Source organism: Plectropomus leopardus, chromosome 13 (genome assembly GCF_026936395.1).
Source record: "Plectropomus leopardus strain MGB_pleo_1.0 chromosome 13, ASM2693639v1, whole genome shotgun sequence".
NCBI classification, from domain to species: Eukaryota; Metazoa; Chordata; class Actinopteri; order Perciformes; family Serranidae; genus Plectropomus; species Plectropomus leopardus.
In genome coordinates this window covers 25785653-25801497 of record NC_142188.1, presented here as the reverse complement: position 1 = coordinate 25801497, position 15845 = coordinate 25785653, and the positions used below count along the sequence as shown (strand labels likewise).

The following is a 15845-nucleotide window of genomic DNA, read 5'->3' as shown; positions in this document are numbered from 1 at the left end:
GCCTCCAGCCGATGTTACAATGTTCAGGTCAAGAACACCTTCAGACCTGAGTGCTCCTCTGCTTCGTTTATGTCACATTTACTATGAGTGCTTCTTTTTTTATGCACTGTAAAATCTGACAGGGTGAATTTACTTTAAAAAAATCAAGGAAGGGGTGCCGACTAGCTCAGTTGGTAGAGCGGGCGCCCCATGTACTGAGGCTGTGTCCGCGCTGCAGCAGCTGGCGGTTCCGTTCCACCTTCGGCCCTTTGCTGCATGTCATCCCCTCTCTCTCATTTCACGCTTCAGCTGTCCTATCCATAGACTGTATATAATGATGGACGACACACCCCCACTTAGCCCCGCTATGCTTAAGTGAAGTTAAAATATCTGAGATATGGGTGTTGCCATCTTGTGATGGTGATGTCATTGAGAGCTGGAGTCTGCGCAATAGCGATGTCCCGCCAAAACACCTGTGCAACCAATCGTGAGTGCTTCATTGAATGCGAGCGCATGGATAGGTAAACACAGCTTTCAATCATGGAAAATCCCCTTTTGTAGAACTGAATAACTCATTTAAACTATCATAAAAACACTTCAAATTAAAAAAGTAAGCAAATATAACTGTTAATCTTAATCACATTTATTATATCTGTTAGTTATATCTTATATAACCGTTGATTTTACATAAATTTAAGTTGTATTTAGTTGAGTTGTGAAGTTGTTGCAACTTAAAAAATGGCATGATTTATTAAATCAATCTTCAGTTTTAGCAACTTCAGTAAGCCAAGTTTACTGTGCTATATATCTGCATTCTGCTGGTTGCAAACTAGTCAATCATATTTGCATTTTCTGTTAACAAAACTCGCAGATCTCCTAACTTCATCATTACCATAATCATAGTTAAGTCAGGCTAACTTGATTTACTGGAATTGCTGACACTTAGGAAGACCAGGATAATTCCAATTGTCACATTTTTAAGTTGCAATAACCTCACAAAATTAGTAAATACAGATCATTTTTGATTAAATTTAACAATTAGATATAATGTAAATGTAAATGAAGACTAAAGGTTATATTAACTTTTCTTTTGAAATCGTTAGTGGTGTTCCAAAAACTTCTAGTCATTGGAGTCTACAAAGTGAAGCTGAGAGGATAAAGACAGACAGACAGACAGAGAGGGAGACAGAGAGGGAGAGAGACCGAGAGAGAGACAGAGAGAGAGACAGAGAGGGAGACAGTGAGAGAGACAGTGAGAGAGACAGAGAGAGAGACAGAGAGAGAGACAGAGAGGGAGACAGTGAGAGAGACAGAGAGAGAGAGAGACAGTGAGAGAGACAGAGGGAGAGAGAGAGAGAGAGCTAGAGACCCACTGTGACTCCACACACACTCGCCGATGCTCACACTCTCACACTCTGCCTGTACTTTGCTGTCTGTCTCCCGTCACTGTCCCCCTCACCACTCACCCACACCTCTAATGTTTCCCATATTCTGCTCTCAAAACTCCAAACCAGTTTGAGTAATTGATGGAGTGGAGGACTTTTACTCGGTAGAGCTGTCCGCAGCAAGAGTTGCATTAAAGACAAACGCCCGAGGGGGTCTGAAACAGACGGGAGAGCAGCGGAGGCAGGCGAGAAGGAGAAGGAGAAGAAGAAGAAGGGGGTAGACTGCTTCAGGTGACCGAGTCGCGATGGAGGCGCGCGGCATGCGTGATTGAGGAGCACCGCTTCTGGAGAGAAAAAAAAAAGAAGCGCTCGCTTTGTTGAGGTGGATTACAAAGTGAACAAGCATCAGAACTGACCGCCTTTGTCTCGATTTCACTTGACGGATTATCTCACAATCATGAACGTGTCGCCCCCAGACCGCAGGAAAAACGTGCGCGAGCTGGCTTTGGAGATTGGCATCCGAGTTCTGCTTTTCGGAGTTTTTGTGTAAGTAGAGCCTCGAGATGCTGAGTTTTTCTCTGAAAAATCCTACATTGTGTGCTCATTTAGTTTTACTCTCTGTTATCCATGTGGCTTTACGTGCTCGAGACAGTGAACTGCTGTATTTAGGTTCATTTGCCGCGGTGTGGTGCTGGACGGTCCCTGTGTTGGAGCCGCAGTTCATGTGCAGATCACTGCTAAACGACTAGGACAGCAGACAGACGCTGCGTTAACAGGTTGCAAAAAAAACCCAAGTTGAATATTGGGCACCTTGTGTCATATGTCAACGTATCACCAGTCTTTGATAACACTCAAATCATATCTTATATCACAATGGCAATTTCTGCCTGATTAGAGATGGTTAGAGGGAGACAGAGGCAGCTCCTTTGACCACTCCACAAGACACAGACAGTGATCTAAGGGAAGCCCACAGTGGTATCACATCTGTGCTCAGTTATTTCTTTGCAGCATGACACTATGCCCAGCCTTCAAAACTCACATGAATTATTAATTGTTTGTCTAGCCTGGAGGTAGTAAGCCTTGTTTGCATCATGATTATGTCATTTATTGACTTTCCTTGATGTGATGATAGCCTCGGGTCTTGTTATCTGGAATGATTCACCTTGCTTTTGCTTTTTTTTCCGTATGTGGGAGAAAAAAAAGAGTAAAAAATCAGACTCTGATTTGACCACTGCCTGCATAGCATGTGTATATTATCGTTAATATCTTTCCTTAGCCGAAGTAGCCCAGCTCTATGTGTGCTGCTGTCACCCCCTAAAGAGGATTATGCAGCCAAGAAGAGTCTGATGCTGCATGTTAACAGTGTTAGACGTGGGGGGGATTAGACCAAAGCATGAAACATGTCAGAGTGGAAGCATTGGACTATTGCACTGAAGCCTCCTGGTGTAGCCCTTTTTGTGTGTGAGGCTGCAGGATTCACATTTATAGCTGATTTGTTATTGCGAATCAGTGCCGGAGGCCACATAAGAAGCAATTTCACACAATATCATCATCATCAACTATAAGTGCTGTATTCTGCCATTGAAGCCCCTGTCACAAAGTCCTTCCTCGCTGTAATGAATTGAGTTTTACTCCCTATATTCCCTCCTCGCTGCACGGAGAGCACGCTAAAGGCTAATAAAGTGTTTGTAATGGGGCCCCATCACTAAACTTGATCTGTTTTATACTTACAGCAGAGCCCTTTATAAGTACAAATAAATTTGCTTTCACAGCCAAGTTAACATCTTCTAATGAACATTAGGTGTGTGTGTGTGTGTGTGTGTGTGTGTGTGTGTACTATTGCATTGTATAGTATCGCAGTATTTTTGCATGGCATTATTGGTACATGGACGCCAAGTGTATACATTTTTTATTATATAAATTATTAATATTACAAATACAAATTAAACTACAGTAGCCCACTAGAATGATAAAATCAGTTTACCTTTTCAGTCCACTTGATACATTTTGCTGAAATAAAAATGATAGATGCACAGACTGAAAACTTTTATTAGATAAAAGAGAGCTTGACAAAATTAACCACTGGGGACACAATATGCAGTTGGAAAAGGTTAGAAATCATATGTTATTGCAATGTATGTTATCGCAATACTTACACTTAGCATATTGCAAAACATTTAAAATCACAGTAATATTGTTTTTGACTTAAGTATCATGATAATATCGTATTGTGTTGCCTCTGGTGATTCTCATATGGTTATCAAATACTTGTGACAAAAATATGCCATGGTTGGCAGGATATATTACAGTTTTAAAATAAGCTTTATTGTCAAAAAGGACATCAGTGCACTGAAACAGTAAACTTCACTAGGAATTAGATCATTCTGAATTATTCAAAGCATCTGTCTCTGCAAAATGTTCTGCTAAAAATAAACTTTTCATATTTTGCATAGCGGACAAGATATAAGCCGACACTTGTATATCTGTGATGGCCCAATATAAATAGTGATTTATCGGTCATACTGATTCGTCAGCGTCATACCTGCATTGTATATTGTGCAGATTTGACAGAGAGGTGACACTGTTTCATCGTGACTACATGGGTAGTTGGGATTGGATAGCGGTGAAAAAAAGAGCTATCAAAGACTAATTAGATCCATAATTCCATAATGTAGTTAATTGTACTTTTTTTATTAAAGCTCTAAAGAAATCAGACAAAAAATGGGCTTTAAGCTTCAGAGAGTGTGCCTTTTTATTTGACAGCAAAGAACAATCATATCTTTTGACAGAGAACATTTGGTCTCATACATTTCTTTGAGACCAGCAGTAATTGTTGTATTGGACTATCTCTTTTCCTGGCAGATCAGAGAGAGCTGCTCTCCGGCCCTGTGGGGCAGCAGTCTGCTGTTCTTGTCTCACCTCCAGGCCTGAGGTGAGGGCAGGATAATTGGGGTCAACTAGAATCAGTCGTTTTCTTCACTAGAGGTGTAACGGAGAGTTCTGAGCTATTGCCTTTTATGTCTGTTGTTCCACGTAGATGCAATATATACTGCGGTATCATCTTGGGAAGGGAATGGCAGCCTTATCAGTGCATGTTTACCAATAAGATGTAGCGATCATGTTATTTCCTTGCTTCATTGCTTAGTTAAAACCTCACTCCTCCCTTTAGAATTTCATCTTATTGTTTCTGTCTCTGCAGCTCAGTATTAAATGTGACTAACTGAAAGGCAAAAAAAGTAATTTGTCGTTCATATCCCCTCATACTTGTGAACATGTATCGAGGGATGCTGGAAATGAATGAATTAATGCTTTAGTTTGGGCTAATAAGCAGATATAAATGCATCAGAGGTGTCTTTAATCAGAGATCACACATGCAAATTCTGTCATTCTTTTTGTCTTTGATTCTGATGAAATATTTCTCACTGTAACACCAAAATATATTGGAGCTTATTCCTCAGTGCATGACTGGTCACCCACACAAACTGTTCGTGCTTTTCTCCGCCACACACTGAACCACGTCGTTTCCTACGGGAGGACATTTTAAACCTAACGTGCCCTGAATTCCTTTCATTATTCACATCCAAATTTTGTCAAAGATGATTAGCCTTTGAGGGAACATTACTTTTTATTTGCCCTTGCTTGCCAAGCTGCCTGTCTGTTCCAGGCCTCGGGGGGTGCACTGACCTTAGCGACGGGCCAAGTGTGTGAAATCAGGTCGACCCTGCACTATCAAACAGCTAATGCCATGCAGTCAACATAGCTCGGTGGCCACCCAAGAAGTCACACCTCTTCCTCGAGTAAAGCAAAAAGTTCAATCTAAATGGAAATAGATCTTTGACATTTAACAAAAATGGAAGGAAAAAAACCAACCAAAAAACGAAAGCTGGAAACGGAATCACAAAAAAGATAAAGTTCTTTTTCTTCTGCCGTTAGCTGCTCAACAAAGAAGGAGAGGATAATGATTTTGGTGCTATTTCACTTTCCTTGTAATCCCGAGCAAAACAAACAAGAGCTCAGACAAATACCAAGAAGTCATTTCTTCCTTGAGTGGCTGTGCGGCAGAGATCATGTCCTCAATCAATCAGCACAACTTGAAGTTTCTAAGTGTTTGCTCCTCTGCTCAGAGTTGGACACTTGAATAGGCAGATGAATTTTGGTAAATACGAGAATGCTTGCTCAAGGGAGATCAGGGGAAAAAGCAAAGAGGACACAGGGAAATAAGAAAAAAGAGCGATGGGAGATAAGATGTAGGACATGCAGTTTGGAGGATCTAGATTGTTTTGAGATTTTAAAGATTAAAACCTGAGGCACAGGGAATCGCAGGGCACCAAAACCACTCTGAGAACTCTCTATCAGTGCAATCTAAAAGCTTAGTGATGGAGCGATTGGTCAGAGAAGAGGGCAGCTGGTCTATTTGCTGATGTACGCAACAAAAAAAGAATAGTTTTGTGCCAAAGGTAGCAATTTGTTCATAAAATGAATCGACTCTTTAGTTGCAGGGAAATATAGTGACTGAGGAGGAATTTGGTTTATTACATGAATTTGCATTGAAGCGTGCCAGAATATGCTAATATTAGAAGAGCTAAAGACCCCCTGACACTGATCTGATCTTGGAATTTTAAGGACAATCATATAGCCGTTGTCAAATGAGTTTAACACCGTGTGCTTTAAAACAACAGTCATATCTCAAAACAGAGTCGGGCTCACTGCATATCAGCCTCTCCTCTCAGAGGAGCAGCCCTGGGATACAGCCCAGAGCCTTGGCAAGTCTCAGAAAGCCATGTGAGATGTTGGGGAAGAGGAGAATGTCAGGACTGTTTAAGAATAAGGGGATTGTTAAGCATGCATGTCAATGATGGGGGCTCTTTCGTTCTGGTTTTGATGAGAAAATCTCTTTGTGGATTGGTTACAGTGTCATCAGGGCACACTGTCTCTGCTGTTGACATGGAAAAAAGCACTAGGAGAATGTGGTTATTTCTGTTATGGTTATTGGATTGATGATAATTTTGTTTGATGCTCAATTTCAGATTCATACTTGTATTTTGGGTTTCTGGTAGAGCATGTTTACATGCTTTAATGTTCAAAAAAAACTTCATTTTTCCTCATAGTGCCAAGTGCATAGCACCTGTCTCTTTAAGACCCTCCCTGAAAAAAGCCTAGTCTACTTTGATTGGTCAGCGTCTTCGCCTCTTGTGGCTTCTCTCTTCTGTCTCTGCGCTGTCCCTGCAGCCGGGGGAATTACAGGCAAGGCAAGGCAAGGCAGCTTTATTTGTATAGCACATTTCATACAGAGGGCAATTCAAAGTGCTTTACGCAGTAATAAAAGATAAAAACATAGTAAAAGATACAGATTTACAATAAAAGAGAAAGAGATGAGATATACAAGGTGAAATCAATCACTAAATGATACAGTAACAAAGTTTAGTTGCAATTTTTACCATGAATAATTAATGATTACATAAATGCTTCAAAGCCAGACATGATCCGGATGGAAAATGATCTGAAATCAGGGATAAATTAATAATATCTGCGACCAAGTTTACATGTCTTCCTGATGTTAGCATGTAGCTATATGTAGCAATGTGCTTTCCCACGGGGAATGACTAAGAGTAATAAAGCAGCATAAAAACTTCTAAACCAAACTTTCCGCAGCAGATTATGTTCCAGCAGGAGTATGGTCCAAAATGTTTCCCTGACATTAGCATGTTGCTACATGTAGCAGAGTAGTCTATGTAATGTAAGCACTTGCAACAGCATGCTTGGAGCAGATGACCATATGAAAAACAAACTGACAAAAATACAAGAATATGAAAAGACTGACATCAGCTTTCCTCAAAATTGAAACAATGTAGGAAACAATCGTAGTCAGAACAACCTGCAGCCTCTTACAGGAATAATTTGAGCCTTTATTTTGTGATGGGACAGCTTAAGTGCAGTTATGCATTGGCAGAAAAAAAGGAAAGACATAATACATAACAGGAAGTGCAGTTTCATAGTACAACAAACAGTTAGGAGGTACTTTGTCAGATATACAAGAGCAGCTGGTATGTCTGTTTACAGTGTAGCCAAACAACTTATGTTTTCATATAAAATCGGTCAAAAATAAAAGCCAACACAAGAAGTTTTCCATACAATGGGGCACAGTGGAGTTGGGTGTGTGTGTCCTCTTTGTTTCGTTTGCAAACATTAAAAATGATTTGCTGACAGTCAAATTTAAAGCCCTACAATGTACCGTGGTTCATAATGCAGCTATAGGGAACTAGCAGATTTTTTTTTTTTTTTTGCCTTCAGGGCTGAGGCTGATGCTTCACTTTACCCAGCAGGCTGGAAGCAGAACACAGTGACTTTACCTGGCTCTTGAGGAGCCGCAGTGTTTATTCATTGACAAACTAAAACCTTCACTGTACATTTACTACCACTTGACAACTTTACAGCTAATTTCCTATCTTTTCCGGTCGCCAACAGCTGACTGCTCTCAGCGCAGCCACTGTCACTCTCACTCTCCCACACACTGAGCTCAGCAGGGTGAGGAAAGACAACGTCAGTCTCTCTGCATCTTCAGTTTACTGTCCCATATCTCGACCCCATATTTGCAAACAACAGCTGAAGTTAAAATTCTTTCACAAAACGATGTTAAATATCCTGCACATTTTTAAATGGGTAGATGGAAATTCAGGAGCTTTCTAAGCGGGTATACGGCATATACGTGTGTATCACGTAGACGTAGAAAGTGAACAGTGAAGTAGTTATCAATGACATAATATTGTGCTGGATTACATGCTGCATAATTTTCATGTATAGGTAAATCTCTAGTGCTTTGGCAGGCAATCTATACTCAGTGTGGGAATGACAGACTCTGCCACCACCAACAAAAAGTACAGTATATCATAAATCAGTTACAGAATTTAAATACATAGAATGACCTGCTGAGGAAAAACACTTTACCTCAAAAAGTGGGGTTTGCTGTCATGAAAATCTCACGTACATTTTTGTGATAACGTACAGACACTAAATTATTCCTATACATTATCCCAAGCTCCACTGACAGAAAAAAGGATCTTTGTAATATTTAAAATAGGATACAATTTATAGGAGGTGAAAAGATTGCCTGAGAGAAAATGATGCTCAGCCAAAGGCCATAGATGTGAGTGCCACTTCAAACATCGACTAAATGGTGTTAATATTAATCCCTGTAATCTGAAAAGGTTGCTAACACTGCTGATCCCCATCACCCAAAATAGGCACTCCACTCTGCAGCCCTGAAGCTTTAAGCGCTTTGTTTTACCTCACTGGTCTATATGGTTTAGTCCCGATGGCTCTTCCCATGGGCAAAATCTCAAAGCAAACAAGCTCAGTCATGCTGATTTTATGATAGCTATTGCAGTGGCAGAGAGCTGAAGGTAGGCCAATACAATTTTTAACCACACATTTTTTTGTACGACCAAGAAAGGCACAGGAACACTGGAATTATATTTATCAGGTGGTGAGAAAGAGGACTTTTTCTGACTTATTCACAATGAATGTGACTCACTAGCTAGAGGAATGTGCTGTTTGTTTACCTTTTACTGCCTGCATGATTATTACTGCATATTCTCTTGCTTGAGTTTTTTTTAATTTTGGCAGCCAACATCTGAGGCACTGAATCACAGGTCATCCAATTTGTAACCCTCATTATCTTGGAGATGAGGGAAAAATGGAGATTGCGGGCTTGACATCTTACTGTGGCTGGAGGGACGTGGAAACACTTTCCGACTGGATGACGTTGACACAAATTGACCAGAGATGGAGGGAAAAGAGCGTGACCTCCAGGAATGTTCATGCATTGATCTTTTTTTTAAGGCAGGACATTGAGAACAGCCATTGTTGTGCTTGATTATTTAAAATCAACCTGATTAATTACTTTGTTCTTAAAGAAGCAGCTTTGGAAAAGCGGCAGGCTATTCAGAGACATCCAATTAAAGCAAACAAAAGGAAGATAACTCGACAAGTACAGGTGAAAGCACGAGGGAAAATACACCGACGGTAACAATGCAAGCTTTTGTAAAGGACTTGTGTGGTGCATTGGAATTTGATAAGTGGCCTTGGTGAAGACTTCTGTTGAAAAAAAGATTAATGGAGGATGGATGGAAAAATGCAAAAAACAGGAAAGGCCCAGGCAGAGAGGCAGATTTATGTAAAGAAAGGATGGACAGAGGATAGTCAGAGTGGATCTGTTTGTGTTTCGCAGAGGGATAGTGTGAATCAACAAACCCTGCGTGGTGCTGTGGCAGGAATAACCATTATTTAAATGAGAGCAGAGGCAGCTGACTATCGCAGCAAGACCAGGGATTCCCTAACAGTCCAGTCTGTCACCGCTCTGAGCTACTCTGGCATTTCATTCTCCACAATCGTTTGATCAGCTCATTATGTCTCGCCGTCCCTGCTGTCATATCCAACCCCATCTCTTTATCCCTCCACGGGCGTCACATCACTCAGTGACTCTCCGTGTGTCCTTTTCACCATTTCTTCTTAAAGCGATAGAGTTTTCGCTGAGATTGCCTCGCGGGTCAACTTATCCATTAGATGATGAAAATTTACTGTGGGCAGAAAAATGATTCAGATAGATAATGTCTCAACTAGCGCTGGATGGATAGCCTTGAAAATTTTTTTAGACATCCATGTCCCTCTGGTGATCTCTTCACTTTTTATCTTGCTCCATAATCGGGTCAAATTTTGTAATTTGTCCAAAACTTTGGTTTAGGACTAAATATAGCGTCTAGCATCTACCATGACACACCGAAAACAACCAATAAGGTCCAAGGATTCTCCAATGCAGCTGTCCGTTATGTCAACCACTGCTCGAGAACTTCTGTCAAACTGTCAAATTAGGCAGCACTAATCAAAAATAAATCCATTTGCCTGTTTCTTGCCTCAAGTGTTTTCAGAAAAATATTTAAGTGTACTGTTTAGCTGTAAAATGAAAACAATTGTGACCTTGCCACCATGTTGAAGGTGTTTGAGCGATGCACCGAGCATTGCCGACCAAGTGGAGCAAACATTCTCATTTTACAGCTAAACAGTATACTAAAATATGCTTCTGAAAACACAAGAGGCAGGAAATAGGCAATGCAGTAACAGAATCTTTATTCATATTTGATCTGCGCTGCTCAGTTTGACAGTTTGATGTGATTGACAGCCTGAGTTAGAAACTCCTCAGGTCTGGTTGGTTGTGTTTGTTCATGTGCAGTAATGCTATTGTAACCAATGTAACTAGGCAAAGAAATATGATTTTTTGACAGATCATCTGTCTCCTGGACTACTGTGTGGATATTGTAATATAGTTTAATCAACTATGACAAAATGGTTTTTTTTCACCAACATTAGTGCCCAAAGTGAAAGAATAGCATGTTTTAGAGTAATATATATATTATCTAACTGGATTACAATTATTGATGTGTTTATGTTTGATCATCACATATATGTTTCATATGGTAAGATGTGTGTGTTATACACTATGATAATATGCCTTAATTCATATCTGAATCTGTTGCGTTACTGTTAACTACAGCTGTCAAATAGTAGTGAAGTAGTAGTAATAGTGAGTAGTGAAGTAAAAATATACAATACTTCCTTCAGCACTGTAGTGATGTAGAAGTATAAAGTAGCATAACATAGAGATATTCAAGTAAAAAAAATACCTCAAAATTAGGTACAATCCTTGAGTAAATGTACTAAATTACTCAGCACCACTGTTCAACTTTTATGACACTACAGCACCATTCATAATCTGGCAACTGAGTGTACAGACAGAAAATAACACTTTTGTTCAACAGACAGATTCAGGTCAATGTGAAATTAATCAGCGCAGACATTCTTGCATAATTTTGTCGGGAGTTCAGAACGTCAAATCTGAAGAAGCTTTAAGTGTTTCCTCTTCTGTAACATCCAGTCTGCACTTGAATCATAAAGAGTTTGGGGAGAAATCATAACCAATTTTCACAACTTAATGGTGTAGTCATTAGTGACACATATTAAAAAACAAAACAAAACAAAACATGTAGAACTAATATTTTCTGGTATTTGTTTCATCCCGAATCTGACTGCATCCCCCCCCCCACCCCCACACACACACACACACACTTAAAATTGCAATACAAAGTAAAAATAAGAAAAATAAATCAGACACCGCCATGTTTACAGGACCATTAAGTCAAGAATTTAGTAATTAGCACTACAGCCACTGTGAGGATTGTGCTTATGCTGATAGGCATTTCATAATTGGCATTTTTCAGCTGCTACTACACACTTAAATTTTACATGGCTGATCCTTTGGACGAAGTTCTTAATAAAGTGCAGCATGGTTTTATGTTTAATTCCGCTTCCTTTACCCTTAAATTATATAACAAATGATTAAGAATGTGTAGATAACTTTAACAGCTCAAAGCCCAGGAGATGCAAATAATGGCAATAATATTATAAAGACATACTGTATGATAGTATATGTATGGCATATGTTTAAATAATTCTGTTTGTCTTGAAAGTTCAGTCAAAAATAAACCATTATTCCGGTAGATGATAAAATGTTTGAACCACAGCTGGTGTTCAGCAGGTGGAGGCTGAGCTGAGGGAGAAATGTCGCAGACCTTAGAGGTGTGGACGGAGTGTGGAAGTGACAGTTCCTATCGGAGGAGAGAGGAAGATACCTGCACTACTTTCCACCACTTCCTCCCATCATGATATTTCTATTCTTATTCCTTCTCTGTCTCTCACCTTCTCTCTCTGTCAGTTCCTCCCTCCATTGCCCCTTTCTCAGGTATTTCCTTAGATCTGCTCCATTAGTGTCATTTCCAGCTTCGTACTCTTATCTGTACAAAGACAGATGAGGGGCTGAGGAGATGAAAGAGCCTTCCTCCAACACACACACACACACACACACACACACACACACACACACACACACACACACACATACATGAAGCAGTCTCCTGGCCCAAATCTCAAAATATATAACAAGCAAGCCCCCTCACCGTCTGGAGAAGCCTTCATTGTGTCTGTCTGTGTGTTGTGTGTTTGTGTGTGTGTGTGTGTGTGTCTGTGTGTGTATGTGTGTGTGTCCCTCTCAGGCCCCTGGGTTTTGCTGTCAGTCCAGACTCTTTCCATGACTCCTCCGTGGTTTCCTTTAGAAAATGCACAGCAGAGTAATAGCTCACTTTCTGCCACAGCAAGGTGAATCCCATACAGCATATATATGTCATAGTCGACCGGCAGAAAGAGGCAGAAACATGTCCCTGGCAACTTTTATAACTTTAAAGTAAACAGCCATTGTGTTTTGTGTCCAGTAAGTTTATTTCAGCTTTACAAGTTTGTTAAAGCTGGGGACAGGCGTGGGCGTCGCTGACAAATTGAAAGACGAGACCCTTCACATGCAACAGCTCATTATATTTCCACCCACATACACAGATTTTTAGTCTTAACGGGAGGAAGAAGCATATATTGAACAATGGACTCCCAAATTCTCAGTTATGACTCCATTCCATTTAGGTGTGAGCTGTGTTACGTGCACGATAGCAACGCACTGGTACTTAAAACCCAAATGAAACAGACCTGTCATTTACGCTATTAATTACATTTGTACTTATTGAACTTATCATTAATAAACTAAACGATGACCAAGCATGCAGAGCCATCATTTATTTAATCAGTTCATTTTACTGTAATGCATCCGCTGAGACCAAGTAAGACACAACTTAAAAGCCCTGTGAACCCGAGTAAACCCACACAGGTGATTTCGATTATTTCGGCTGATTAGCTCTTCTCAAGACTGTGTGGGTGTGTACCGACAGAGCTCGATTGACATCTCCCTCGCTCTCTTCATTAGCTTTGCTGCCTTTATCGTTCTTATTAGTGCATGGAGTTCAGTGACCTGCACATAATTCCTGCACACCTTCGCCCACCTTCAACCTGAGCAGAGGTCTAGTCAGACAGAATATCTGATATCTGTGGGGTAAAGTAAAGCGCCTGTAAGCTACAGTTTATACGCTATACTTTATTGCAAGCACTGTACTCCCCTCAATGTATACATTTGATACATTTAGCAAAATTAGTAACATCAAAAATATGACAAATTAGCTATGAGCATTTCATTTTTGCAGGGCACTTATGGATGAACAGACCACTATCACTGGATTCCTTTATTTTAAAGGTAAATGTAATCCCTAAAGATTTTCATGCAAGGTTTAGGGTTATAAGAAGAATTTTTTATACCTCTGTGCCAGCGAAAGCTATGGTCCGAGGCATTATGTGTTTGGGTTGTTCATCCATCCGTTTATCCCATTCTTATAAACACGATATCTCAAGAGCGCCTTGAGAGAATTTCCTTCAAGTTGGCACAAACGTCCACTCAGACTCCGCAATGAACAGATTAGATTTTGGTGGTCACAGGGCAAAGATCACTGCACGTAAGTCCCATTCTTGTAAATGTGACATCTCAAGGAATTTCTTAAATGTGGTGCAAACGTTCCCTTGACTCAACAATGAACAGATTCAATTTTGGTGGTCGAAAGTCCAAGGTCACTGTTACCTCAAGTCCGTGTCATTCTTGTGAACGCATTTTGCCAAGAGGGCTTTAAAAGAATTTCCTCCGATATGGCGTTAACGTCAAATTGGACTCAACGACGAACTAAATAAAGTTGTGGTGGTCAAAGGTCACTGTGACCTGAGTTAGGTCGCATTCTTGTGAGCACGATATCTCAATAACGCCTTGAGGGAATTTCTTTAGATTTGGCCCTCAAATTAGTGGTCTTAGGGCAAAGATCTCTGTGACCTCAAGTCCATCTCATTCTTGTGAACATGATATCTTGAGAATGCCTTAAGGGTATTTCTTCAATTTGGGCGCAAACTTCCACCTGGACTTGACTATGAACTGATTAGATTTTGGTGTTCAAAGGTCACTGTTTTGGCCATAATTCAAGAATTCATACACTTACTACAACAAAATTTCACACAAATGTATAATAGTGCAAAATGATGAAATGAAGACATTTGAAATCCAAAAGGTCAACGTCACTGTGATATAATGTTTTGCATTATTTTCTGTAAATTACTCAAAGTCATAACTCGGACATTAGCTTAGATACTGAACTGGCAACGTCGGTTTTGGTTGCGCAGCTTGAAACTGTGCTGATAGTATAGATCCACTGTGCTGCCGGGTTAAAGATGTGTGTGAAGCATCCATGGTTTAGAATTTGTAGCTTTTTTTGCAGTCACATTGATATTTGAAGCATTTCCTACTGTCTTGATTACATATGAGTCTTGACAGACATGGGTGTTAACTGTATTTGCAACTTGTCTGGTTTGCGGAGGCATACAGGGAGTTATTTATTAGTGGTTATAATGATGTGCTCGGAAAGGAAAGTCACACTGAATCTTACAATACTTGTGTCATGTCTGTGTTCAGATTGGACTGAGTTGTGACTGCAAGAAGGAGTAAAGATCTTTGACTCAAATTGGGGAAATCAGGCGCTAGGTGTTTGAAAGCACCTTGACAGCCTCTATGAGCTGTGTGTCACTGTCACTGCCGCAGCTCCAACTGCTGATATGTGAAACTGTTGTTAACAGACCAAATCATTGAGATAAACTAGAAAAACTAAATTCCTATTGTTTGGAGAACACTGGCATGCTATCTCTTTCACCTTGCACGGTGTCTTGATCTCATTTTCTCTCTCCACATCACCCCCTACACCCCCCACACAGTTTTAAAACTCCTGGTTTAAAGTGATTTCGAGTGGATGGTAAGAAGTCAAGGATATAAGGTCAGTTCCCTGTTTTGATCCATCAGTCATTTCCAGCACATTTCTGTCTATTGCAATTCTGTTTGAGTTATATTCTCCATCACATGACTGACATAAGAGGCAATAAAAATAGGGGTCTCCTGAGCTGGCTGAGCAGATCTAAAGGATGGCTTTATCAGTGGCACGATCAGCCAGAATAAAAGATAACACCTGTTTGAGCGCACAAAGCTTTAACTGGATTTATCCTTACATCCCTGTATGTTAGCTGCATGAGCAGTGGGAATATTTGTATTCCTCCTACTAACAAAGGGCATTGTTTATATGCTTATGTGGGTTGAGGAAACTAAAAACAAAGGAAGTAATTTAATTTTCTTGCACTGGAAACAAACAAAGCACTCAAAAACAACATCACCCTCCTCAAGAAAATGAGAGAAAAAAAAAATCAAGATGGCAAAGGGTGATTTTCTGGAGAGAAAATCCAAATGATATCAAAACTCATCCCAGAGAAGAGTGCTTGGCAGAAAACAAACAAATAACCAGAAAGGGGAGAAAATAATATTCAAGCCGTAGCCATGAAATATAAATAGCCTGAGGCAAGAAAAGTTAGTGTCACAGTGAGAGAACACTCAATATATACACGTTACAGATCAGCAGATGTTATAGATCCATGAAAGTATAACACCACTGCGTGCTCGTGTTTGTTTGTACGAAA

The 15845-nt window shown here is 40.1% G+C and overlaps 1 protein-coding gene across 1 annotated transcript in view; it reads left to right on the top strand.

Moving 5' to 3' along the window:
- Positions 1 to 1355: 1355 nt before the first annotated feature.
- Positions 1356 to 15845, top strand: part of plpp4 (phospholipid phosphatase 4) — a 56311-nt gene continuing 41821 nt past the window's right edge. Inside the window, exon 1 of the mRNA XM_042502699.2 lies at positions 1356 to 1910. Within this exon, the coding sequence (XP_042358633.1) occupies positions 1822 to 1910 (89 nt within the window). The 5' untranslated portion in view covers positions 1356 to 1821. The remainder of the gene's footprint in view (positions 1911 to 15845) is intronic.